At 37.0% G+C, this 27,575-nt stretch overlaps 1 protein-coding gene across 1 annotated transcript in view; it reads left to right on the plus strand.

Annotated features, from left to right (window-relative positions):
- The window catches only part of LOC131667521 (ADP-ribosylation factor 1), a 223,813-nt gene that overhangs the window by 24,714 nt on the left and 171,524 nt on the right, over nucleotides 1-27,575 (plus strand). The window contains exon 2 of the mRNA XM_058940991.1: nucleotides 14,690-14,860. Coding sequence (XP_058796974.1) covers nucleotides 14,713-14,860 — 148 coding nt within the window. The 5' untranslated portion in view covers nucleotides 14,690-14,712. The remainder of the gene's footprint in view (nucleotides 1-14,689; nucleotides 14,861-27,575) is intronic.

Below are 27,575 nucleotides of genomic sequence, written 5' to 3' on the forward strand. Positions count from 1 at the left end.
GATTATATCTTTTTCCAGCATATCTTTAACCAGCGCGTGCATTTCCTCTCGCACTCTATCAGAGACTGGGTAGTATTTCTGTTTGATGGGTCGAGCATTTCCAACATCTATTTCGTGCTCAACCCCCACGGCACAGTCTAAAGCCTGACCTCCGTCAGGAATCAATCCATTAACAAGGTCTTCTATTTCCTCCAGCTGTGTCTCCGTGGCCTCCCATAGTCCTACCGGTGCGAGAAATGCCGTACCATCAATTCCAGTCACTTCCATTGGTACTTTCACGTGGGTGTCCTTAAGGAGGTTCGGGACAGTCACCAGGGGGGTTGGGGTAAGGGGAAAGTGCCTATGCTTTAACATAGGATGAAATCAGTGGCGCAAACTGTAGATAACTGAATTCAATGTTCTGTATTATTGTACTTAGAAGAGTATGAACTGGTAAAAATGATGAGAATTGAACATTCATCACAAGTATCTACTTCTAATATGCGTTAGTCGTCAATTTTTATGTTTTTATTTGAATTATGAAAGTATGAATTGGAGGTAACGATCTGGCAACATAGCATACTTCGAAATTTATTTTTCTTAAGTTGTCATCAACGAATCTGCTGGAAGGATGCAACAACGGAAAGCAAACTTTCATAAAATCTAAAAAAATACTTCAGAATATTTTGAATTTTTTAAAAACTCAAGTTTGATTACAATTTATACGTCGAATTCACAGTATTTATTTAAATTATTTGCATGCCAAAGATTAATGTACATTATTTATTGGTTATTTGAAACGACAATAAAGCGTTTTCAATAAAATATTTATTCCACTAATGTATTTTCAATTCAATTTAATTAATAAAAAAAATCATAATGTTGAATAAGTTTCGTCTAAATCATTTGAAAATTAATTCAATTTCAATTCATAATAAATATAATCGTATCTGCTCTGCAATACCGGCTACGGTAAATATATCGATATAGTGTTTGCGGTGTTGCCGTACTTCATTAGTTAGCACCGTGAGCTTGGATTAAACTAGAAAATTTTTATACTAAAATTACTATTATTTAATCGGAATCACGGTAAGCCATGAGTTTAAACACATAAAAACAATCATCGATTAATTCTCTTTCAAACCGTCTTTGCAAATTAAAAATCTGTGCTTTTTTCATCAAGTTATTCCCATAAGATGAAGTCAATTTACTCATTTACACGAGAAGTCTATTTAAAACAATGCTAATTATACGCATTAATTTCTCCAAAACTACGTGGTCAAAAATTTTGAAAAAAATCAGACATCAATGTTACGTCATACTCTACCATAGTTTTCAATTTCATGAAAATCTGTGCATTTTCATGACACTCCTGAACCTCCTTAAGCCATAATTCATCCTCGTCGGGATCCAAAACTGCGCGGAACTCTCTTATAAAGTTCGCGCCTACGTAGCAGTCGTCCGTGAACAGTGGCGTAATGGCGACTCTGATTTCCTTCGTGATTCCTCCTACTTTAAAGGGGAACATCACGTGACCAATTATAGGGCATGGGCGCCCGTCAGCAAGCCTTGCATCGCCCGCTTTGGTCACATTCAATCCAAGTCCCATCTCCGATGTCAATCTGAGCCCTAATTGACCCATGACCGTGGATGAGGCGCCGGTATCATAGAGTGCTCTAATTTTAAAGTCACCTATGTCTACCCGCAACCACTACCTGGTCTCATCCTCAGGGTCATATCCATGAGTCGCATCTTTGCCTCCCTTCGTCGTGCTTTTCAGCGGCTTTTTCCCTTCCGCTGCTGTGACGATGGTAGGCTTGTTTCTACTCGTGGATCCCATCGGCAGAGGAGCTTTTTGTGTGGAGAGGCTCTCCCTGGAGTCTTCCTCCTCCTCCACAATTTCTATGTGGCCATCTGGTCCCTCCAGAATGACCACTCCTCTATTCTGCCGAGGGCTGGCATCAGGTTCGATCGCCTTCTGCTCCAACATACCGCTAGGCCCCGGCTCTCTTGATGCCCTTCCAGGACCTGTTTGGATCCCTTGGTCGCCGACAACTTGCTGTTTCCCATCGGCGACCCGTAGCGAGAGGTCGAATCTACTGGAGGCGCGAAGATGACCTCTTCTCTTCGCTCTCCTTGCCGTTTCCCTTGTTGCAATCTGGGCAGAATTTACGACTAAATCCCAGTTTGCCACAAGCGGAACACTGGAGAGGCTTGGTGGAGTCGATCTTCCGCCTCTGTCATTCTCGCCGCTCGCCAGGAGACCTGGGAGAAGGAGAATTTTTCCTTTCCCCACGCCATCGGCTCTTACGCTGTTCTGGAGGGCTGCCTTGCTTCTCATCGGCCAACTTGTGCAACATCCGCTCGATGCCCTCCAGACGCTCTTCCATCTTCTTATCAGAAATGGAAGCTTGCGTAGCCGATACCGATTCTTGTTCGGTAGGCCTCCTGGCAGGGTTCTCCACGCCCTGTCCGCGCTGCGGATCTCCCTCCTTCTTCGCACGTGCCTTCCCTTCGCTGGCCATTGCAGCGGTTTGGGATTTATTACCAGCCGTTCTGTTGCTCGGCTGGTAGGCGTGCTGAGGGAAGATCGTCGAGTTGGGGTCGGCGAACACACGCGGACGACGACCGTAAGATAAGGTGTTCTGTACCTCGGTCGCCCTCTTGTTGAATTCGCGTATCGACTTCATCTCGCTCCGACGCAGCTGAATTTGGATGTTAGGAAGGAGGTTTGCATGGAGTAGGTCTAATAACCTCTCCAAGGGCATTGGTGGTTCTAGTCTATTGACAAGAGCCACTAGGTTGGACACATAGTCTCGCACTAGTTCGTCCTCACCCTGGAACCGGTTCTGGGCTTCCTGCAACAGTCTTTGTTGTTGTTGCGTAACTAGTGCCGAACCAATCCCGGGCGTCAGCGACGAACTCTGCATAACTAAGCCACTGGTACTTGTTGTTATCGTTCCAGGTCCTCGCGTTACCTTCGAGGATCTCTGATATGGAACAAAGCACTTCGTCATCGGTCAGCCGTGCGCCCACGCGCAGATCTTCCAACTTTGACAGAAACGTATCTACGCTCTGTGCCCTACTGCCCGCAAACCTCAATTTCCATCCGCTGACAATTTTTCCAACATCTCGGGTTGTGGAGGGCCCTGAGGATAGTTGAGGACCGGTGCCAGATGATCCGCTTCGACTCCTCTGTCGAACAGGAGCGGATCTTCCATACTCTTCCGGATCCTCTTCACTTCCTCTTCTTCGGAGGGTTTCCGGTGGGGTGACGTCCTTTCTCCTGGGTAGTGGTCTTAGAGGAGCCAGTGTGCTTTCCGGAATCCCAGAATCGTAGTGACAGGTTAATGTGTCCTGAAAGCCCACATTTCGTCTGGAGCGCGGTTGAACCGAGTCGCGCTGAGAAGAACGGCTAGCATTGGCCATCTCTTGCACTGCGTCTTCCAGCTCTCATATTCGTAGGTGCATGTCCTGTGCCTCGCGCTCCCCACACACCTGTATTCCCTGCAGAGTCTGAAGGGTTTCTAGGATTCGACCAACCAACTTGCGGTTGCGGTCGACTCCCTCCTTCATGTATTCTATTTCCCGGAAAGCTTCACTCAAGGATAATTCTTCCTGAGGTTCCTTCCGGGTGCAGGATTCCTGCGACCTGAGATCCGGATTGCTCCCCCTCCTCCTGCTCCTAGGTGCGTAGGGCCTTCTGGATGAGCTCATCCTCTTCTTGGCGGCTGGCTTCACCCTCAGAGTCTTCATCCGGGCAGGCGAATGTCCTTGACATATCTCTGCTTTTATCGTCATTCAGGTGCTTCCAACCCCCCTTTATCCACCAAACTATGTCTAAAATAGGTTAACACCTGATTACTCCAAACGACCTGAAATCACTTCGACCCACTTATAATTATCGCTTTCGGCCCTTTTTACAATCAACTTAACAATTTTTTATGTAAAAAGTTCGAAGTGATTCCTTTTTTTTTTAGCAGAGGGCGTATCGCTCATGATCTCGCGCTACCACCCGCTCAAACCTTCCTAAGCGCTCGCGCAATCGTCTCTCTCTCTCTCTCGTGCGTCGATTACCTTCGACGCACAATCCTATTCGCACTAAACGGGTCTTAATACTAGTTGGGCGCCTTGTAACGGGGGAGGTTATCTGAAAAATGGAAAATTTATATAAGAACAAATTCCAACGGTGCAGAGCAAACCATCGCTCCGTTAAACACGTATGATAGTACGTGTATTCGCCTTAACGTCAGATGATTTATCCTAGTTGTCTTCTGTTAAACGGAGTTGAACTCACCTTAAGTCACGTGTTTTGCGACACTCGTTGAGTTTCAAGTGTGAGCGACTTTACTCCTACTCTTCTTAATCCCCTAGATGTAATTGGATTAAAACCTAAGCCTTTTTAAATTACTTAAGCTACTAGGAAAATTAAATTACGAAAACGGCGAATAAATTTCACAGACTTTAATTAATAAAAATTACTACAGTCTTTATAGGGCCGAAAGACTAACGCACGCGAATAGGATTTTACAATTAGTTATATTCGGTGAGAAAGAGAGAGAGAAGATTCGAATTATACCGCGAACTAACGGTCGACACGAATACAAAAAATAACGCTATCACGAATATACAAAATACCGAATGTATTTTGTATCTCTTAATATGACGGAAGGTGCACTACCATGCGGCGCAATTACGGTGATCAGTCGTAATTGTTGTTGCAAAAAATCTCAACTGCCGCTGCCCCTTGATTATCAACTGCGCTGCCTCGATCTGCCTCAATATAACTTTGTTGCTGCTTCTGTACTGCTGCTATTATCTGTCACGGAAATGCCGTTGCACTCACACACGTAATTGACCGAAAGAAAACTTTATTTTTGCGAAACAAAGTGCAAAACACAAATCGGCGGTAAACTCTCGTTTACAGCTGAGGCGAAAAACTGCCTATTCAAAAGATCGCGCGCCCCCTCTCTCTCTTAACTGTTAGAACTAACGCGCGAGAAGCAGAATCGCGAACGGTTCGATTAATTAAATGGACTACCGTTGCAAGAGTGATGTAGTTATTAGTTTTTTTAAATGTTTACTTGTGTGAAAAAAAATTTTCGTAAGTATTTAAAGTTATTTAGACTAGTGGAAAAAATGGAGAATGTTGTGAGTACCTGTCAGTTCCTGGAAACCGTAAGTAAACATTTTAACAAATTAAAAATAATTTTATATATATATAATTTTAATAATTTTTATTGAATGATTTACAGAATACAAATACCATCCCACGACAGCTGCTGTATCGGCTGCTTATCGTTATCTCAAATACCGTAAGTACTTTTTATATTATTTAATATTTAATATTTAAATATATATATTTATTTATTTATTTTCAGTTGCTCAGGTGCGCAGGCAACAATGCACAGCACGTTGCCCAGATAACATAAATGATTGTAAGGTTGTTCGTCGTAATATAATTTTAATCGCAGCCGAACCAACAACGAAAAAGCCGACTTGCCCCCTCAAGATTGTAGGATCAATGAACAAAAAATAAAATAGTATAAAATTATATCATTTTGATTATTTAATGTATTATAAATATAAAAATAAATTAAAATAAATAGGTAAATAAATAAATAATATACTTCATTTTTTAATTATAGAAAGGGAGGAAAAGAAGAGAGAGAGTGAGAGAAGAGAGAGTAAGAACTAGTGGTAGAGAGAGATAGAAATATCAGCCCCTAGCGATGGAGAGAGAGAGAGAGAGAGGTCGTTTTCTAACGCTAACGGTAAAGAAAAAAGAGAGAGAGAAAGAGAGTGAGTTACATAGAGTTACATATAGTTATGTTGCTATGTTTAGGTATTAAGTAAAGATATATATTTAAATTTAAATGCTTTTATTCATAAAATTCAACGCGATGTACAGTAGCTTACACATTTAATTTATTTAGCCTACATTTAATTGTAGTAATTACATTTTATTTAGAAAGTATTATAACGGGGTTTTGGCTAACCCGCCGTTATAATCGAGAGGATAGACTAGTTGACCGCTCGACTTAACCAGTTAGTGATGCCGCGAGGTTAATACTCTGGTGCGTGGGTGGCCAAGCCCTTCGACCAGCCACGATGTCAAGCAGCCTCGTGGCCCGCGTAGAGCGTCGCAGGTAGCAGTGGCTGAAAAGCGCGAAAAGTAGTGACGAGCGCAGAGAATTCGCCAAGGATAGGGAGTGGGAGCCGGGCGCAAAATCAGAGAAACGCAGAGAATAAGGAGGATAAAAATAATTTATATAAAGCACCAAAGGGAAAGCGTACAGAGTAGCAGATCGGCGAGGAGAGAGAGAGAGAGAGAGAAGCGGCAAGCCAGCAAGAGAGAGCTAAACGAGTCGGTACTTACAATGTGACGACAAAGGCCAGGCCCTTTGTACAATAAGCGCTCGCTCGCTGAATGGCGTTCCAGGACGCCGGTTGCAGTGGTGAAAAAGCGTAGGACTGCCTAGCACCAGGCTCCGCACACGCACACCACCCTGTCAACTCGCCGCACCACTGCACGCACTCGCAACAATTTAAGGCAATGCCAGGTCGAAAGTCCGAATACTTCAGTAAGGAAAAGGAAGTCGAGGAACGCTAGACCACGGCAACTGCCCGAGCAAAAAAAAAAAAGAAAGGGAGAGGCCCGTTCTTCAACGCGCGTTCAAACACGTGTCGCCCGTGTTACGTCCGCCAGTCAATTACCGCGGGAGGCGTCCCCACTCCTTCATCGCACTTTTCGGCAGCGCGACCACACGCATATGCGCGTACCCGCGGACGCGACTCTCTCTGCTTATAGGCTCGCTGATAGACCTAACGCGCTCTCTCTCTTACCTTATACTTCGGCGCTGCCGGCCGCCGCGGGCTGCGGTACAATATAATGTAAATCCAAATATGGTATAAGTATATAAACTTTGTATATGCATGCGTGGGAGGAGAGAGACATAACGAATGAATTAAATTCGTTATAGTATAATATATTAAACTAATTTTTTTACATCACCTCTGATTGGATTATACTTATACTGCACAATTCGATCCTGTAGAATTAAACAATACTCAGGAAAATCTTCTCTCGTATTAAACTCGAGGCAGATGTCTACAGAAGCACTTTTGATAGATTTATTTTGTTTCGAACAATCTATCGCGATTAACGGTAATTTTTCGATGAAATTTATTTTATTTTAAATGTTTTATATAGTTCTTTTAAGGACGAAAAAATTATATATCACATGGTTTAATAAGTCCAGTGGTTCCAGTAGGGACCTTCAATATGTAATGCGGTACATTACAAGGCTTTGCCTGAGAATGTTGCATTATTTGTAACACCTCAGAAAGCCACCCCCATCCCTTGCCGCCCCGTAACCCAGCCGGATAATTATAATCTATGCGCACCCTAATTGAGGCACTAATTCTTTTTCATATCCGTCTACCCAAACTCGAGAAAACGACGTAACAAGTTGGAAAACGCGATCCGACAGATCACTGAAAAATTGAGCGCACGATGAGGAAAAAGAGAGCGCACGCACACATACACTCTCGACTACGTGTTGCCGGCTAGAAAGGACAACACCAAAACTTGACTGTAAAGTGCAGCGGACATGCATGATAGCAGTATATGCAGATCCGTTACACTTCCCAACATTGACACAAACATTCTGGAGATGCTGGCACACCTGGGAAGAACAGAAAATCGTCGATGAAGCGGCAGCCGGCAATCAGCTGTGTCAGGCTGCTGCGTACCATCGGTGACATCTTGAGCGCCACAAACACTGACACTGTTGCCGATCACTGACAACACCCGGAAACACACACACACAACACCCGGACACACGTGTATCACACAATCGAAGGGGAGCGCTCCAGGAGGCGCTTCGGAGACCGGCAGTAGAGACACACGGGAGCGAAAGCGGCCATCTTAAAGAGCAGTACAGACTAAATGATAGCGAGACAGACTGGACGAAAGCGATCGAGACAGACTAGACATGAGCGAGCGAGACAGATTAAGCGAGAGTGAGCGAGACAGACCATATGAAGCGAGCGAACTAAAATAAATATACAGATTCAAATATAAATGCGATGATGAGTGCGCTACGAAAATAAATAATTGTAAGATCGACTTACAATTATATTATCACTACAAATAATTTAGCGATGCGATTTATACATGGGACATGTTAAAATATAAAATTAGAAATACTTGTATGCGGCCGCTATAATCCCTTAAATGTATTAATAAGCAACAAGCAATCTGACGAATTAAAGCCAGATTCGCTGCCGTAGTTTCGTTTGTCGAGTTCTTCAGCGGAAATCTGTAAGTAGGCAAAGTGCCACTCACTAAAATTAATTGTGAAGTGTGGTGCGTGATTTTTCTCATGCGAATAATACCATCGCGACGCGTGGATCCGTCGACGCTGGGAATTTAGTGCTCCGTTCGAGTCGCGCTGGCTATTCGCTATTTTCCGAATTGTCGTGTGTGCTAGGATGAAATCAAAAGGGAATTTAGATAGTGAAATAGTAAATTACGGTTACGAATTTAGGGATCAAGAGTGTTAGACCGTCGCAGATTTTATTTGCCGGGACGTGTGAATCTGTTCCCTCGCGCATTGAATCGCGTCAAGTCGCGCTGACTATCCGCCATTCCGACCGTAACTATATTTGTATTTTAGAATAAAGGAAAGTCAAGTGTGACCGATTTTCTTAATTTTACGCCTCGTTAACCCTCCCTTCCCTGCATGCTGATATTATTTTCAGCCGCGGAAGGTTGATAAAGAGAAGTCCTTGTTCGCAATTTCTGGTTCCGAAATTAGGTAACAATTTAAATCGAATCGAAATCGAACGAATCTCCGACCTCAGACGAGGAGTCATATCTTGAGCTGCCAGCACTTCAAGGACACGAGAAGACGAATAAATTGACAATTGACAAATTGACGGTTGAGATCCCCCGAAGTTTCCCGTCACAAATATTTTAACTTTTTTATTGTCTTTATCGACGTATTTCAATTTTTCTTGTGTTTGTTCAGTCCACGTATCCCAGCAAAGAACTGATTCATTTTCAGCAATTCGAAGATAAATATCATGAAACCATATTGATGTTAGGTCTGCGGTCATTTTTCTAGATGGAGAAGCTAGTATATGTATATTATCAGCTTTGTACATTTTTTTACTGTTGGTCTAAAACGACCATTTGTTTCTTGCAAAATTATTAATAATGGAGCCTTTAATTCTCCATTAGCAGAGATAATAGACTGGATGGTATAAGTGTGTGTTAAAGAATTGATAGATTGTGCCAAGCATTCAACTTTCATAGTTCCTTTAAATATTAAAGTTCGTCCTGTAGACATTCTAAACTAAAACCAGACTGATCGGTATTGTAAGTATTTTGATTACCAAATTTTACGATTTCCGACCTAACTTTAGTAACAAAATTATTTGCTTGTTGAATAAACTTTCTTTTATTAGATATTTATGCTTTTGTTACATATTTATTGATTTTTCTGGATATAATACCATACCTCGTTTTGAAGTTATGTATGTATATATTTTGGAGAAGCTTTAAACAGTTTTTCAGACAGTAGCACATTGTCTCTTGCTTCGATGGCCCACCTTTTAATATCTAAATCATGACATATACTGATTTTTCAATTGCATTTTGAAAGTTTTCCAATATTTGTTTTGAAATCTCAAGCAGTTTTTCAAGCCTACTTCCTCCTTCGCTAATTTGTTTTTTCCAACTGTATAATTGCTGGACACGTTTCACTAATTTAAAAGTATGTTGCACCATATTAAAATTAAGAGGTCCGTATTTGTTACTACACCAAAAATTAACTGCATTTATTTTGTATTCTAGATCTATGCATATTTTTCTAGATTTTTTACCAAATTTTACATCAATATATCATCTTCAAACTGTTCTTCAACCATTAAAGGCTCAGGAATTTCATTTTTGTTCGAAAACGTTAAAGTATTGAAACTTTCTACAAACAGATCTACGTCAATAGCTTCTTTTATTAAATTTTCTAAATTATTTATAAATTTTTTTTCTTCAAATGTAATAATACTATCTATATTATATTCTGTGACGGTAAACGTCCCATTAGCGCTAGCATCCCAACCACACGGCTGCCTGCGAGGGCAGCACCTGCCGGTTGGGGAAAAATGTAACGAGGGAATTCAGCACGAGCCGGGACGGAAAGCGCGCGAATATAAATGAACCAGTCGAAGATTAGAACCCCTACACTCAGCTGCAGAAAATATTAATGAGAGTTTTCCCGAGTTTTCTTCGAGTGCTGAGACGAGTCGATTGAATCCATCGAGAGGAGCGGTGCCTGAGCCAGACCAGAGCGAGTGCGTGCAAGTGTGTGTGAGTGAGGGGTTTCGCCATCGAGGGCGAAATCGAAAACGCGCGATACCTCGTCCCAAAGACAGACTTTCCCGAAGCTAGAGTGCGAACTTTTTCTCTTGTTCACTGTGCGACTGCTAATAAGGTAAGCTGACCAGCTTAGTATCGCGATTGCTATGATTGCTAATAACTAATCTCTCGTACTCCATAAGAAGTGTGCATGTATTAACTCGGCGAACAAAGAGCGGCGAGCGATCCGACACTGCATGTTATTGTCGCGCGCGCGCTTTGTAAACATAAACACGCGGGCCGAATACATTGTAGAGATAAGAGGAAATAAACGATTTCGCATGTGATATTGACTGTAATTTTGATGTTATTATGTCGCGCAAGTAGAAGGTTGGTTGACTGATACCGGTCCCTCCTGCTCTCCGGTTTTCGAATTTGAACGTTTAGATAATCCCGCGCGCTCTTCGATGCGATCGCGCGCATAAATAAAAAGACGGTTATCTACCCCGTTACAATTTAAGACCATCAAATCTTTGACATATTAAACGTAAAATATTTTTTGATTTCAATCTTATCATGTTTAAAGAACGATATCCTGGCACGAAAAAAATTAATTAATGACAAAGTACCTTTTTACAAAGCTACAATATAAATAATACAAAGAAAACTACAATAATATACTTAAAAGAAACTTATTTCCAGCTCTCTCTCTCTCTCTCTTGAGACCTTGACCCTACTGCTACTACTACTAGACATTTTTCGAGCTGCAACGATCACCTCTCTTCACTTGCTGCTTCTTCCACCTCCACTTAGATTTTTAATTTGTTAAGTGCATATACTGTATATTGATTTTTTAGTATAAGTTCAAGAATATGATTCATCATTATTATACATTTTTTAAATAGTGCTCGCGATACCATCCTACTTAGTTGCATAATACGTCGTTGGAAGCGTTCTCGATTTCGTGCAAGCTGCTCCCACACTCCTTTCCTTGAGTCTTTGTCTTAAATAGGAAGATGGTGAATTTGAACATTATCTGAGAACCATACATGCTTCGAAGCATGAATTCTCTTCTTGCTTTTTCTAATAGGTGTCATGATGAATCAAAAGAGGATAGTATTGCTATAGCTGATTCTTCTTACTGAATGATGGTAGCGTAAACTATGCATCCTTCTTATAAATATATTAGGACTCGAACGACTGCTCTCTATTGGGAACTTAAGGTTAGTTATAGGAATAGTGAGAGCCCTAACCTTCGCTCTCACCTATGAGGTACTTCCTTTTGTCATCATCTCATCTCATGAGTCACCTTTACATTAAATAAAGGAAAAAAGACTATTCGATTAGATATTAATTTTTTTTTTCAATTATAGAGCAGTTAATTACAACAGTGTTGGGTTTCAATACATTAATTATTCAATAATGTTACAATTATTTTTAAATTCAAAGTTTGAACCAACAATATGAAAAATGAACAGCTCTTCCCTCTCACTAGTTTGGTGTAGGTTTTTCAGCATTTCTTTATCATTTTCAAGAACTATATTTACTCTTTTTGACAGGAACACCTCGAATTCATCATTAATTTTAATAAGTAATAATAATAATAAAAAATCCATATTTCGTTGTTAACCATCTCACTTTTGTAACTTTGTATATAGTATCCTGTGCAAGTTGGGACATCGCTTTCCGGGGAAGGAAAGCCGTCTTTGAAACCTTGTTTATTGATGAGAAATCCATTCGATAAAAAATCAAAGAATTAATTGATTATTTATTTATTATTAGTGTATTAATAAACTAAAATTATTTAAATGTCTTACTTGTTTCAATGGTTGATAGTAGATCTACTGGAGGTTGAAGGTATGACTGCTGTTTGAGCGAGAGCTGAGCAACTGTACTGAACAAGAGTAAGCTCTCCGTTTTATTAGTGGCAACCCCACTCTTAAAGCTCAAGCCACCGTCACGGCTTCACTTTCTTTCAGTCTCCCTTCTCTAACAATTCTTCATCTAAAGTTATTCTCCCACTCCGTAGACTCCGGATACCAAATTGATTATCAACTGGATAGTCTGATGTTTCAAATTTATCAATATCTGCTTTCATGATCTCATTCATATCGACGTCTTCAATTTAATAAATGAGGCTGTCCGTATCAGTATAGAGTAATTTGCATTTTTCACCAATTCGTCGCTTCATATATCCATAATAAAAGTAATAGACTAGTGTTTTTGAAAGATCTAGTCCTCATAAACCAATGTATATAATTTTCTAATACTGATAGTTGTCCAGGATAATTGAATAGCTGCTAAATTTTCATGAAAGATGGAACTGCTATGAAAATTTGGCTATGCAATTCGAGCTTCAGCGTCATATCTGTCATCTCACTGATTAAATTGTTTGGCATCTTTTCTCTTCCTTTCATCTTCCATCGTTTTCTATATACTGTATTAATCATGAGCTTGTAAAATAATTTTTCAAGCTCATTTTAATCTTGCTTCATTTTTTCTGTATTTAAATCTACATAAGGTGATAAGTCACACAGGTGATTACATTTTAGCGCTCTATGAATTTGTTTGAGTTTTAGTCCAAACTTTATAGCCTGTTTTAACGCTTTATAATGAATAACATATCGTTCTTTATTATAAAGCGTCGTCAAAAGTTTTTTTTTATCCAAGCGGTCTAGTATGTTCAGGATAAAGATCATTTCTTTGTGATCATCATATAGCTCTTGTAGATATTCTAGATCTAAGAGTCACTGTCATCGGCGACATTGAAAAAATTTGACTCATCGTTGATTTCATCATTTTGAAATCTATTTAAAGCCCTCATATGGTAGTTATTGAGTCATAGCCTAACCGTAAAGTTTATTTACGTCATAATATATTAAAATTTCACTTGGCTCATCCTCATTGAATTCTTCTCCCATCTATTTACTGTTTGCCTTTAAAAATCTATTGTAGCATTGACTAATTCCTTCGCGAATACTTTTTTGGATGAATAACTTCATATCTATCTCTGTTAATAGTTCAAGCTTAATATTTGTATATTTTAACATTGCGTCACATGTTAATCCAGGGCTGGTGTAATAATGAGTAGGATCGAGATCATATTACTAATTGCATGAAGTGAGAAGGAGCGGTAAAGCGGGGCGAGATAATATGAGAGGTGTGGCAGGGAGAGGGATGAGTAAGGGAGGGAGTAGAAAGAAGAGAATGGGAGAAGGAAAGGGGGAAGGGACAGGACGATATTTTCTTATTTGAGTTACTTTCGAGGTCAACAGTGTCACACTTAATTTAACATGTTTCAAATAGATACTTTCATAACGATTGATTCGTTAGAGAACTTAAAAAAATTACTATCGAACTTTTTAAAATTTTGCTCTTGAGTTAACCCTCTGAAGGTCACGAAAATAAACCTTAGAATATTATTCTGGAAGAATAATTTCCTGCTTTTTCCAAATTCGGAGTGAGAAATAAGGGTTTCCATTAAAAAAGTAAGGTTAAACTTAAAATGACTTTGAGGGGTGTGGTGGGGGTCATTCGGATCCCATAAAATTCCTTCATTTCAACGTACATTTTCACGTAGAATTTAAACCTGCGACAAAACAGAGGGTGAGAAAGAGAGAGAGAGAGAGAGAGAGAGAGAGAGAGAGAACGCCGCCAAGCCAAGATAAACACGCGCTCCCCTCCTCCGCACGCTCGGGCTCTATACTAAATGTATGTGTGTAGCTAATATACACAATAAGCATTCTCTAAGGTTGATGTGGCATTGGCTCTTGTGGTAAAGCGCTAGCCTGCCAACCTAGAGGACGCCGGTTCGATTCTCCGATCTCTCTTCATTTTTTTCATTATCGCTTTCTATTCATTTTCAATGTAGCCATTCAATTATCAATAATATTTATAACTTTTCAAAAAACATTTAAATAAATAAGACAGAAAGCACTAGGTAGCGTCCCTAGGGACTAGGAACTCTAGGAGCCTTCTTCAAAAAATATAAATAATTATTAACATTAATAATAACTAATATGGAAGTATTAGGCCAGGAAACCAAAAGGCTAAGCCAGGGATCCCCGCAGATATTGTTAATAATAATTATTAACATTAATAATTATTATTAACATGAAAAGGTTAGAACAGGGGTCCAAAGGTTTACGGATCTCCCGCTGGGTGGCCTGAAATATACATTGTTATACTACTTATAAAATAAATTAATAGTAAGTGTCCTGTTAATAATTTAAGCAAATAAACATTACATAAAATGATTTGATTAATGGTTAAATTGAAAAAAATCTGTTTTAGATACAATAATAACTTTACAAATCTTATAATTCGCATGTTAATACTTGGTTTCAGGTATTTTAGTTAATTATTTCATCATGGGAAATATGTTTGCTACATTATTTAAGGGCCTTTTTGGCAAGAAAGAGATGAGAATTTTAATGGTTGGACTTGACGCTGCTGGTAAAACTACAATATTGTACAAACTGAAATTAGGAGAAATTGTTACAACCATTCCCACAATAGGTAAGATTTTTACACATATAGTATTATAGAGTAAACGTTTTAAATTTTAACTTATTTCTATGATTTTAATGATTCTATCCATTTTGCTGTTTATTTTTCACGTGTTCTTTCTATTTCCACTAATTCTATCTGAAAAAAAAAAAATGCTGCCGATATATAACATACATCTTTAGTTTTGACGTTACCAGTTAATATGGTGCCATACTTGCGGATATGATTTAAATTTCAGTTTTAGTTGTGTTTTATTAATAAAAATTTGTTGGCTAGATAAATATTGTTTTATTTCATGCCACTAACGAGAGAGATAGAGAGAATGAGAGAGATGGGATTGCAGGAACTGGGCTAATTGATTGATGCACGCAATATATTTGGTTACGGGCCTTGTCGCGATAGATGAAAACATGACCGATGGTATTAATGAAGGAGAGCGATCACACCTACAAGTCAGCCATCGCTATTGATCGTATCGAACAATCAAGATTTCAATGGAAGCGCTTTACAACAATTCTCTAGATTCTTTGGCGACACCATTTCCTGCTGTATCTTCCAATCATACTCACTCGTTTAGTCTTCTCTGCATCGCCGATGAACAATCATATTCACACACCCTTGGGAAAAACGGCAGCGAAAGCGAAAGAGTAAACAAAAATTAACTCTTGTGATTGTAGGCTCGCGTGTTACCGGTCAAAACTATACTTTTGCTGATCGCTTACTGTTCTTCCTCTTCTAGTTCACTTCTAGTTGAATGCTTCAGAATTTCTGGCAAATTATGGCGAATTATGCGTAAATTATCTCTATTATATTCTGTATATTTTACACTGTTTAAATTTTCTTTAGCGTTGTACTTTTTATTGTAAACAAGAGAAAACGATTTTGCACATTTGCAGAAATAGCGTGAAAAGGGCTATCCGGCATAAATGGAGCTCTAAAATCTATGTATAGATGGGCTCAATTTTGCACAGGCGAGAGATAATCTCTCCTAGCCTTGCAAAGTGAGCACTTGGGATCGAATAAGCTTGGCTTATACGTGATAGTCCAGTCGAATTAGGCCTCAAAGTGTCCAATTATGGATGTGAGAGCGACATCCTTATTTTTTCTTTAGATAGGGGCCAAAATATAGTAGTAATGGGATGGAACAAACTCCGCCGCGAATTTCCTAGTGGGTTTTGCAACATAAATGTTTATAGCTAAAATACTCGAAAATAGGTGATTTTTTGGACACATTGAGTGATCTAACTCGTTAACTATCAATTAAACGGCATATATGCACAGGAACAAAGTTGTAGAACGCACAATTTATTATCGAATACCGTGTTTCAAAGTTGAAAAATTCAATTTTCCTCGTCGGCAGCATTAGAATACATAAATAAAAAAGCTGAAAAACATGCCTCTTTTGCACAACAAATTGCAATTGACAGTATTAATGCATCTTATTCGTGAACAATTCTCTGGAAACTTTAATCTTTTACAAATTGATTGCAGTAAACCCGATCTCGATACCTGTTTTAGTTGCTAAGTTATTGTAATGTTAATTAAGATAATGCAAATAAGCTACACCCACTTTGAAGTCATGTAAAGTCAGACAAAAATTTTTTACGTATGCCACGATTTTTTACATAATTTGCAAGCTTTAAACTACGATGTCTCATAATTTTGTATATATTTTTTTATTTTTAACATACATTTAGAATTTTTTGAAAAAAAAAGGCGATTTTGACCTTAATAACAAATTAAATATTTCTACGAATTTTCATGATAATTGAAATCTAAGAAAACCTACTTAAAGTACTCAGAAAAATCTATCTTTTCATGCTTCAAACGTTGAATTTTGTACATTCAAACTAGAGTTATTAAATTGCAAAGTCAGCTGCCTTTGCAAGGATATTGAGCAACAATATCGCGAAAAAAAAAATACCGACTTGTAGGTTATTCCAAGATCTTTCCTTGCAAGTTCAATAAAATACGTCATCTTTTATTGTTGAAGCGTTATTAATTGACAAAATAGAGTCGGCGCGCGTGAAAACGGCGCTTCAGCGGGAAAGTTGGTGGGGAGGGATGACTCAGCGCGCTCTGAATGCAAATGAAAAGGTCGAATTGTCGAGTTCAAATTCGCTGCGTGCTCTTTACCTTTACTTAACTTTGCTTCTAATCGTCCAATTTTGATGATTTTTTTTTTAAAACGACATAGCAAATCGCGAGGAACATTAATATGAAACTACTGTTACTCTATTTTCATTCATTAACGCGCTAAGATTGTCACTATAATTTAATGATGTTTTCAATCTTTAACAATGATATTAGTTTGTTACATAAATTGATGATATGTGAATATTCTATAATGTCGAGGTCAAGGCTTGCTCATCTCACACAATCACGCCCAAATAGTGATTTTTAGTGCAAATACTGTTAAAATCTAATTGAATTTTGCATGGTGTACAGTAGTTCGTGAATTGTAATTCATTTTATTGTCAATTTTTGAAAATATATAATTTTTTTATATCACACAATTTATTTACAATATATATACAGAATATCTGTACAATGTATACAATACATTTACAATTTATTTACAATATACGCTCGAGTTTTACAATGAAACAATCTTACAAATAATCTTACATAACTACGTAAATAAAAATCAGGTAATTGCGCACTACACAAAAAATTTTAATTCACTTTCGCTCGCTTGGGATCTAATAAGCCAGTATCGGAATCGTCTGTATCCTCGCTCGCTAGCATTTGATTGGATCTATTCAAATTATCGTCTTCGTCCTCACTCTCATCCCCGCTATAGTCCATATCAATATTATCATCCTCATTATCCGCGCTATTATTGGTCAGGTAAAAGTCATGTTGGTCAAGTGAGTCTACGTCTTCGTCACCGTCATGTAAATCCATGTCTTCGACAGTGTGGATATTACTGCAGGTTTGACCGTGACAACCTCCGCAGTAATCTGAACATTTCAAGCCGTGCTTCACACACATACATCTTTTATTGCACCCTTTCTTACAATGACAACTAATATCTTTCAAAAAGTTTTGTGGCAATAATTCAGTTGGGCCATACGTTGGCTTTAACTTTCCCTCATTCGCGTACCATCCCCAATCTGAAGGATCAAGCTCATTGCCAAACCATTGCTGGACTTGATAAAAAACGCGATATAAATGTTGAATTGGTGGGAGGGTACATAATTTTACTGGCTTTTTTTTTGTTTGAACAATCTATATCTTAATTCATGTAATCTTAATTTCCCGAACTGTTTAGAATACATCGCTGATATTATAGGCAAACCTGCTTTTTGTAAATCTTCCTTGCTAGATTCTTTATTATTAAATACTATTGCATTATTATATAAATCTGTGTCATCACTTAATAATTTAATAATTTTTTTTTTACCCTGGTTATAAAAAGCAGAGGTAATGTCGCACCCGCTAAAAGCATGTATGAAACCTAACAAATATTTTAATTTATCGTTTGCGAAAGAATTTGAATCATACCATTTCTCTAGGGTTTCGCCTTTGCTCGGTTTTAACAGATATACTTTTTTATTTCCGTGATTAAGTAAAGATAAAATGACAATTAAATCCACGTCTTCAGCCACTATAACAGCTGGTTTAACGTCAGTTGTTATATCGATTGCTGTTTTAACGATCAACGTATCCGCGTCCTCATAAGCCTGTTTAGTTTGATAACCCGCTTCACATAATTTCTCGCTTTTGAATAAATCTACGCTTGTTATTTTCATTAGAAAAAAACTTTTCTTGTGCTATTGTTGCCCGCATCTGTAATTCAAAATTTATAGTTGTAGAAAATTGCGAATGTCTGCGTTCACGCTGGACACTTTTTGTTGATTTATTTTTTTCTTCCGGATATCCATCGAAAATTATGTAGCTATTTTTTCCATAACGTTGCACGAATTTTATATATTGATTTATAATTTCATCGTACGTTGCATTTTTCGGCCAGATTACTTTATGGATCAATAGTCCTCCGTCAATAACGTTAACGCGATCGCCTGGTATATCTTCGTCATTCAATGATATAAACGATTCGTAAAGTTTGTGTTTTTCTGTTTTACGCAATAAACCGTTTTAAAAAATAGAAGATGGAAATGGAGCTAGTTCGTACTCAAAGTAACTTGCCAATTCTGGTTTGTTCTCCATACCTTCACTAATTCTTTGAAAAATAAGATTTGAATCAATCACTACATCTTCACCATTGACTTTGACCGTGTTGGCACTTTGAAACGATACAACACGATTTGCTCGTTTGAATTTCAATTTACCAAACGCACCCCCTACAATACTTTTCATCAATTGAATGCCTATTTCGTTAGACTTATGTACATTTACTTTCTCGTTGCCCTCTACACCTGAAGTTATACAACAAATATTTTCTGACTCTGGGAATGGATCGTAAGTTTCAAGAAATTGAATTAATTTATTTAAATCGAAAAAGTCCCGTTCAATTCTACTCGGACGAGCATCGATATGCTGCTCAGATGAAGCGAAAGAAACTTTAAAAAACCCTTGCATGTCATCAGTGAGCGCAGCGAGAGATGGCATATTTAATATCCAGCGAGCAAGTACTGCTTCGGTGACACCCCTTCCGCGCGTTAAACCGCCCCTCGTCTTCATAGCACGCATTAAAATCTGTTGAATTGACATGTCCGACCATATCCCACAAAAGTATTTGTCTGACCTTCTAATGGTGAAATAGCCTTCAGTCACAAACTTTTCGTACTCGCTTGCACTCATTTTGCCTTTCATCTCGTACATGTCCTGTAAATAAATTTGTGCCGATTCGGCATACCTAAAATGTCCCGTCGCGTGGAAAAATGGCAACATTTTGCGCAGCGTATCTAAATGCAACTCCCAATTTCCAGATCTTTCTGCTTCAATAAATTGTTTAATCAATGTTACCATATTGTAATACAAAATCCATAGTTCTGCAGTTGGCCCTCTATTTTTCAAAGTTTCAACGTGATTTACAAATTTCTCATGCAATTTAGTAAAAGCTTCCCCTTCACAATTTTCTAGTGCATCATCTAAATCGGCCAAAATTTTATTTAATAATTCATCTTCATTTTCTGTATAAACCAAAGTAGAATTAATTTTTTCCCCCAAAGCTAAATGGGCTAACTCATGAAACCGTACAGAACGACTGTACGCGACGCCAGATATAATTTTGTCGACAGAGTTTTCAGCATAAATTAAACAGCAGAGATCACGGAGGCCACTACCATCCATTATAAAGTCTATAGATTTTAAAAATGAAAACAATGTATGCAGACCTCCTAATCTAAGATGCACGTGTAAGAGTTCACCCTTCTCCCTACAAGCTTGCAAAATATACCGAGCTTTACGATATTGTGGTTCATCGAAAGTAACAAAAATATCCGCTTGACCTAACAGTTGACGTTTCTCATCGGCCATTCGAAGAGCGGTATATAATGTATCATAATCGCCAGGAGGATTGTTGATAAACGGTAAAAATTGTACTTTACTTCTCGCGTAATGCTTTTGCTCAGTTATTTTTTCCATGAAGCCATTCCACCCTCTATAATCTTTCGGATATTTTATCTTGCCTAGTAGCCAAAAGAAATCAGTTTTACGTAACTTAATACTAAATTTTATTCTGCGAAACTTGTCCAAATCAATAACTTCAACATTGTTCATTGCTTTTTTAGCATTAGCCTTATCTTGAAAATGATGCAAAGCTACTTTTCCGAATTGTCCTTGAACGGATGATTTTGGCAACTTTTTTAATCGAGTTACGCGCTCACCCGCGGGAACAACATGGCCAGGTGTGAGAATTTCTATGCCGCCTTCTACGTGGAAAGTATTGCGACCATCAATGGTCCTCACGTCATGATCGGCGTTGTCAAACACCATCTGAATATACGCATCATTGTACATCTCTTTATATTCTACAGATTCCGAATGAGCTAACAATGAAGCTTCAAATAATCTAACTTCGTCATACGAGGCACAAAGCCCGGCAGCATTCAACGTTTGAACAAGCTCCTTGGAGCCGTACAGCTTCTCGAACATCGCGCCTAAACCAATCAAAATCGGCGATAAAAATGATCTTAGACGTGTCGCAGAAATAATAATGTGAGCTAAAGTCGTAATCAACGTCTCCAATTCCTGTGGCTTGCTCTTATTTTTTATTATAATTTCTTCTAAAATTAATTTAAGAGAATGAGGCACATCATCGCGAACTTGATCAACAAAATTTGCTGGTGCTGGGTATTTAGACGTATCATAAAGTTTTTTTCGGATATCTTCAAGAATATATCGATATTTTCATCATGTTTTTTTTTTTATACCAACTTTCAGTCAAAATTTTTGCGCCTGCGTCAAAATAAGTTAAAATAGGCCCGTCTTTGGATTGGTGAATTAAAATCTTATCTTCAAATAAATTTTCCAAATGCTGTTTTAAGTACTTTATCTCTACCTCTTTATCACCAGGATATTTTTCTAATATGGCTTTAATACTAAACTGGCATTCTTCTTTGTTTCTCTCTATATGTGTGGCAATAAATTGTGCAGCTCGCGAAGTGTTCGTTGATTCTACAGAAGAATCGTTCGCAGTAACATGAAGAAAGGCTAATTTATAATCATTATGATACCTAGCACCGACTTCAATTAAATTTTCTATCCCTTCAATACGCGACAGTACCTCTATAGATATTTTATTTTTCAATACACCACATCTTTCTAAAATTGATTTTCGTGATTTTTCAGTTTGTACTAGTCGAACTATTATTCGTTTGCTTACAGTAAGCATGTTCTGACTCTCGATAAACTCATCGGACGCATCTTCTCCGCAAAAAAAAACAAAGTTCTCGAAAGTTGAACGATACCGTGTGTGTCGAGCGGGTGGCACGTGGAGCTTCGGCATCCCGTTTTTCCTTTTCCTTCTGACGTACATATGCTTCCATTTTCGATTGGTTTGTGTAGCTTTTGGAACAATTTTTGTGAACGTTGATGATTTTTTGTCGGTGCATCTTCTTGTATTTCTCATCTCCCCGTTGTTTGCTTGCATTAATAACACTCTGCAATGATCTTTCTTTGATTCCATAAATTTGGCCAGCTTCTGTAAGAAGTTTGTCGCACAGAAGACAAATTTCTAGGCTGTCAGCCATTGTAACAGTAACTGTAACAAAAACACTGAATTGATAAAAAATGTATATTAATATTATTATTGATGTAAACGATGTAGTGCATTGACATTAAAGAATATTTATTATGCAGCAATTATAACAATATTTTAATTCAACTCAAATTCCATTGTATTATAAAGTTTAATTATAAAGTTTCACAAAAAAATCAAAAGAAATTTTTTCTTGTTAAATAATATGAATTGTTACATTAAAATACAAATTTTGTTCAACAATATTTTTATAAATTATTAAAATTTTGATAACAAACGATATATTTTTACATAATGAAAACATCGATTGAATGTCAGCAAGTAATAGTTGATTTATAAATATTATTAACTGATCAACTACCATTTTAAACACGTGGGGAACATAGGAGAAAACTTTTGCATTACTTATAGTATTCACAAGCCACCTGTGGTGCGTTTGGTTCAGGTAGACGCATACACTATATAACAAGTCTTTCGCGCTCAATTTTCGCTATTTTGGCTTGGCTTAGCTTGGCTTGGGTAGTCTAACTGCCATACAACGAAATTTTATAAACCATACAAATTATCTACAATATAAAGGCTGCGTAGAAAAATATTTTTTAATGGTAATTTAATGGAATATAATGTTAGTTCAGCGATCAGCTCCAAAAATTTTTTATATATATAAATTTATTTCGAAAATTCCGGCTCGGATTCAATTTATAACAATTTATATACTCATTTTGAAAAGACAGTAAAAGATTATGTACTTACCATTCACGTAGAATCAAAACCGTATAATAATTGATACGGCCAAAACTTCACAATGATTTGAAACTAAATTTAGGACGCCGTCGCTATATAGTGGCGTCGTTTTCGGAACAACTCGGAGAGAAATTTCTCGAAGACCACTGTCTCTCCCAAAAGCCGAAACTCGAATGACCTTCTGTAGGCGAACATCTGGCAAGGCCCATAGAGACTTTACTACGTAGGTATACTCTCAATGCTATAGCCCCATAAAATTCTATAATCCGTTGCACCTGGCAAACTAACACGGCATTTTTCTCCCTAACGAAACACAGCTCTTGAATGCTGTCTTGACTTGATATTTGAAACTAATAATAGTAACTTCGCATTACTTCTTAGTTATTAGTTTTATAATGACATAACTTGGTAGTTAATGTTTTATCACATTATGAACTACTGTACACCATGCAAAATTCAATTAGATTTCAACAGTATTTGCACTAAAAATCACTATTTGGGCGTGATTGTGTGAGATGAGCAAGCCTTGACCTCGACATTATAGAATATTCACATATCATCAATTTATGTAACAAACTAATATCATTGTTAAAGATTGGAAACATCATTAAATTATAGTGACAATCTTAGCGCGTTAATGAATGAAAATAGAGTAACAGTAGTTTCATATTAATGTTCCTCGCGATTTGCTATGTCGTTTTAAAAAAAAAATCATCAAAATTGGACGATTAGAAGCAAAGTTAAGTAAAGGTAAAGAGCGCGGAGCGAATTTGAACTCGACAATTCGACTTTTTCATTTGCGTTCGGAGCGCGCTGAGTCATCCCCTCCCCACCAACTTTCCCGCTGAAGCGCCGTTTTCACGCGCGCCGACTCTATTTTGTCAATTAATAACGCTTCAACAATAAAAGATGACGTATTTTATTGAACTTGCAAGGAAAGATCTTGGAATAACCAACAAGTCGGTATTTTTTTTTTCGCGATTTTGTTGCTCAATATCCTTGCAAAGGCAGCTGACTTTGCAATTTAATAACTCTAGTTTGAATGTACAAAATTCAACGTTTGAAGCATGAAAAGATAGATTTTTCTGAGTACTTTAAGTAGGTTTTCTCAGATTTCAATTATCATGAAAATTCGTAGAAATATTCAATTTGTTATTAAGGTCAAAATCGCCTTTTTTTTCAAAAAATTCTAAAAGTATGTTAAAAATAAAAAAATATATACAAAATTATGAGACATCGTAGTTTAAAGCTTGCAAATTATGTAAAAAAATCGTGGCATACGTAAAAAATTTTTGTCTGACTTTACATGACTTCAAAGTGGGTGTAGCTTATTTGCATTATCTTAATTACAATAACTTAGCAACTAAAACAGGTATCGAGATCGGGTTTACTGCAATCAATTTGTAAAAGATTAAAGTTTCCAGAGAATTGTTCACGAATAAGATGCATTAATACTGTCAATTGAAATTTGTTGTGCAAAAGAGGCATGTTTTTCAGATTTTTTATTTATGTATTCTAATGCTGCCGACGCGGAAAATTGAATTTTTCAACTTTGAAACACGGTATTCGATAGTAAATTGTGCGTTCTACAACTTTGTTCCTGTGCATATATGCCGTTTAATTGATAGTTAACGAGTTAGATCACTCAATGTGTCCAAAAAATCACCTATTTTCGAGTATTTTAGCTATAAACATTTATGTTGCAATATCCACTAGGAAATTCGCGGCGGAGTTTGTTCCATCCCATTACTACTATATTTTGGCCCCTATCTAAAGAAAAAATAAGGATGTCGCTCTCACATCCACCTCGAAGGTTAATTCGACTGGACTATGAGTTATTTCTCTCTTGTAAGTAACTAAGCAAGCCTTCCTTCACGGTGATCGTTTAAAGACTTTAGGTTTACCTGAAATGACGAAAAATTTTGAGTATGGTATTCTATGGTAATTGACCCGTAGAATCCAAAAATAAATGTCCCGAAATCGCATCTGCTCCCCTTTCAAAGAAATATTCAAAAATATCATTTTTTCTTATTTTTGATCAAAAATTGTACATTTGACAGAGGAAAATGAAGTACACTACTTAATTTTGATACAAATAGTATACATTTTTATTGAATTTTTATTCATTCGTACAATTCATCTCGTACAATTCAGTGTTTTATAAATGAAACGAAGAAAATTCTACAACAGCATCTTTCAATCTTTGAGGGTAGGACAAGTCATTTATCAAATTTATTTTCCTTTTCTCCCAAAATCGCAAAAATTCTCTGTGTGCAGATTCGCCAGCTTGTTCTGACCATAGTCCTAAACCTTCTGAATGTTCGAAAAATGTTAAACAATCTTTCAGATGCTCAAACAAAACATGTAATTTCAAAGTGATCGAGACATCTGTTGCCATTACTGCGTTTGCTAGTTCTTTAAGTAATTTGTCTAGCTCATTTATATTCCCAATTTTTCTTGTAGAAAAGCAAAAATCGACTACTTTATTCATGGCCTTGAATGCACTTACGTAAGGTATCAAAACAAATTGACCTACATCTCTATAAATATTAGGATCCAGTAATTCATCGGGTTCTTTAAGTAATTTTCTGCATGCATTACCTTCAAAAACTTCACCGTGATAATTTTTGGATACTAATTTCATTGGCCAGAGTAGTGCTCTTTCTCGACCAAATAGCGGTACTAGACCGTCCCAAAAAAGATGGTTGACAAACCCTTGCAGAATATGTAGCTCAGGTATAATGCATTTTTCCAGTATACATAAATCATTTTCCTCTACAAACAGTGGCTCATTTACTGTACTGTGACAATCATTTGAGAATTTAGTTTTACAACCTAAAGTAGTAACATATTTCCTTCTATCTCTTTTCAAATCTCCATATGTTTTCAGAGCATAATGTTTGTCTCTATCAGTATTATTAATTCTTTCTTTATTGGCTCTCATGTCTGATAAAATAATAAAACAATAAGGACACGGAAATATCGCTGTCACTGTTTGTTGGCCATTTACCATCAATAATACTTTGAATCAATAATATCATTTATTTTTATCAAATCAAAAAGAATTTTAATATTTGCATGTGATTCTTTTATCTCTGGCCTAATACAAACTATAATTAACTTTTTAACACTAGTCCAGTTATTGATGGGATTTATTTCATTATAAATTACTTTTCTTCTTTTTTCTAATGGAGGATCTGTAGATACACCAGATATCACGGACATGCAAATTTTAAAAAAGCCTTGCCCACCATCAGCCATAATTTTAACACGGTAATCGCTGATAATATTGCGCTTTTCTACTACATGCTTTAATAATTCTTCAGCATTTACAAAAACTACAGGCAATTTAGTTTTATCATTATTTTTTCCAGTTTCAAACTTTAAAACCTCACTTTTATATAAATCTTTCAACAACTTCGATCGTTCACTTACATGCATTGCATAATTTGCCGGTATAGCTTTTCTCCCTACAGATTTACGAATCAAGCCAGTCATTTTTTTCATGTGATTGTTGGATACACCTGTGGTAGTTTGAAATTCATCTAAGCTTGCTATATACGTTTCTAGGCTGATTTTTTTTAGGGTTGAGGCATATTTCGATGGGCTTTCCTAAAGTATGAAGTTCTACTGTCTTATATGCACTTGTATTTCCTTTTTTGTCAATTTTGTTTTTTATTATTTTAGAAGCAATTTGCTCTTGATTTTTATCTGACAGCTTATCTACTAAATTTATGAGATTTTTACATGCAGCTGATGATGAAGTAGTACAAACGTGATTTTTACTTTTGCCTATCTTTTTCAAACACACTTTACATAATTAAATTACTTTTTGAGATTTAGATGTAGAATTCTTACATTCTTTAAGCTATGTTACTTTTGACTTACATGAGCCATACAAACCATTTGATTCGTTTATCTTGTTTCGTTTATCTCGCTTATCCAGTATTTTTTTCTTTCTTGATTTTGCATGATCAGTACACTTAGCAGTTCCGCAGATGTAACAATTACAGTTACCATTCACAGAAGATGTTTGAGCTCGAGTATCTTTCGCCAAGACTATATCTTTATAGTTTGGTATTTGTGAAATTTGTCTTTGAAAATTTCCTTTTTTTCGCTCTTGAAGGGCAAGACGACATGAGACACAAATACTCAGGGGAAATCTTGCATCACTTAGATCATAATTTTTATCACAATACTCTCTTACTAATTTTTCAACATTGTCATTAATTAAAAAACTATTCAGTTTTGTTTCGAAAAACAATTTTTTGCCCACAAGGGCCACACACCTTTTTTCTATTATCTTCATGATTGCATTTATTCACAGGCATAATTTCAATAAAAAAAGTAAATAAGTCACCGACGAAAATGCTTTTTAAGCCATCTTAACTACACAGCGAAACAGCGAGCAATGTAAACATAAACACAGTCGATCCCAGAGATAGATAACTAGGAGTATTTGTTTTATATACGGTGATTGAATATGTTGGTATTTAATGTAAAACCAATACATTAACACATATGGTACCTTAAAAATTGTCTAAATTTCCTGCGAACGTTTTTTTAACAATATTCATCAAATATTACCATGTAATAAAAATTTTTACTATTTGTATCAAAATTAAGTAGTGTACTTCATTTTCCTCTTTCAAATGTACAATTTTTGATCAAAAATAAGAAAAAATGTTATTTTTGAATATTTCTTTGAAAGGGGAGCAGATGCGATTTCGGGACATTTATTTTTGGATTCTACGGGTCAATTACCATAGAATACCATACTCAAAATTTTTCGTCATTTCAGGTAAACCTAAA

The sequence above is a fragment of the Phymastichus coffea genome, unplaced genomic scaffold, assembly GCF_024137745.1.
Source record: "Phymastichus coffea isolate CEN01 unplaced genomic scaffold, Cenicafe_Pcof_1.1 PCOF00005, whole genome shotgun sequence".
In the NCBI taxonomy this organism is placed as follows: Eukaryota; Metazoa; Arthropoda; class Insecta; order Hymenoptera; family Eulophidae; genus Phymastichus; species Phymastichus coffea.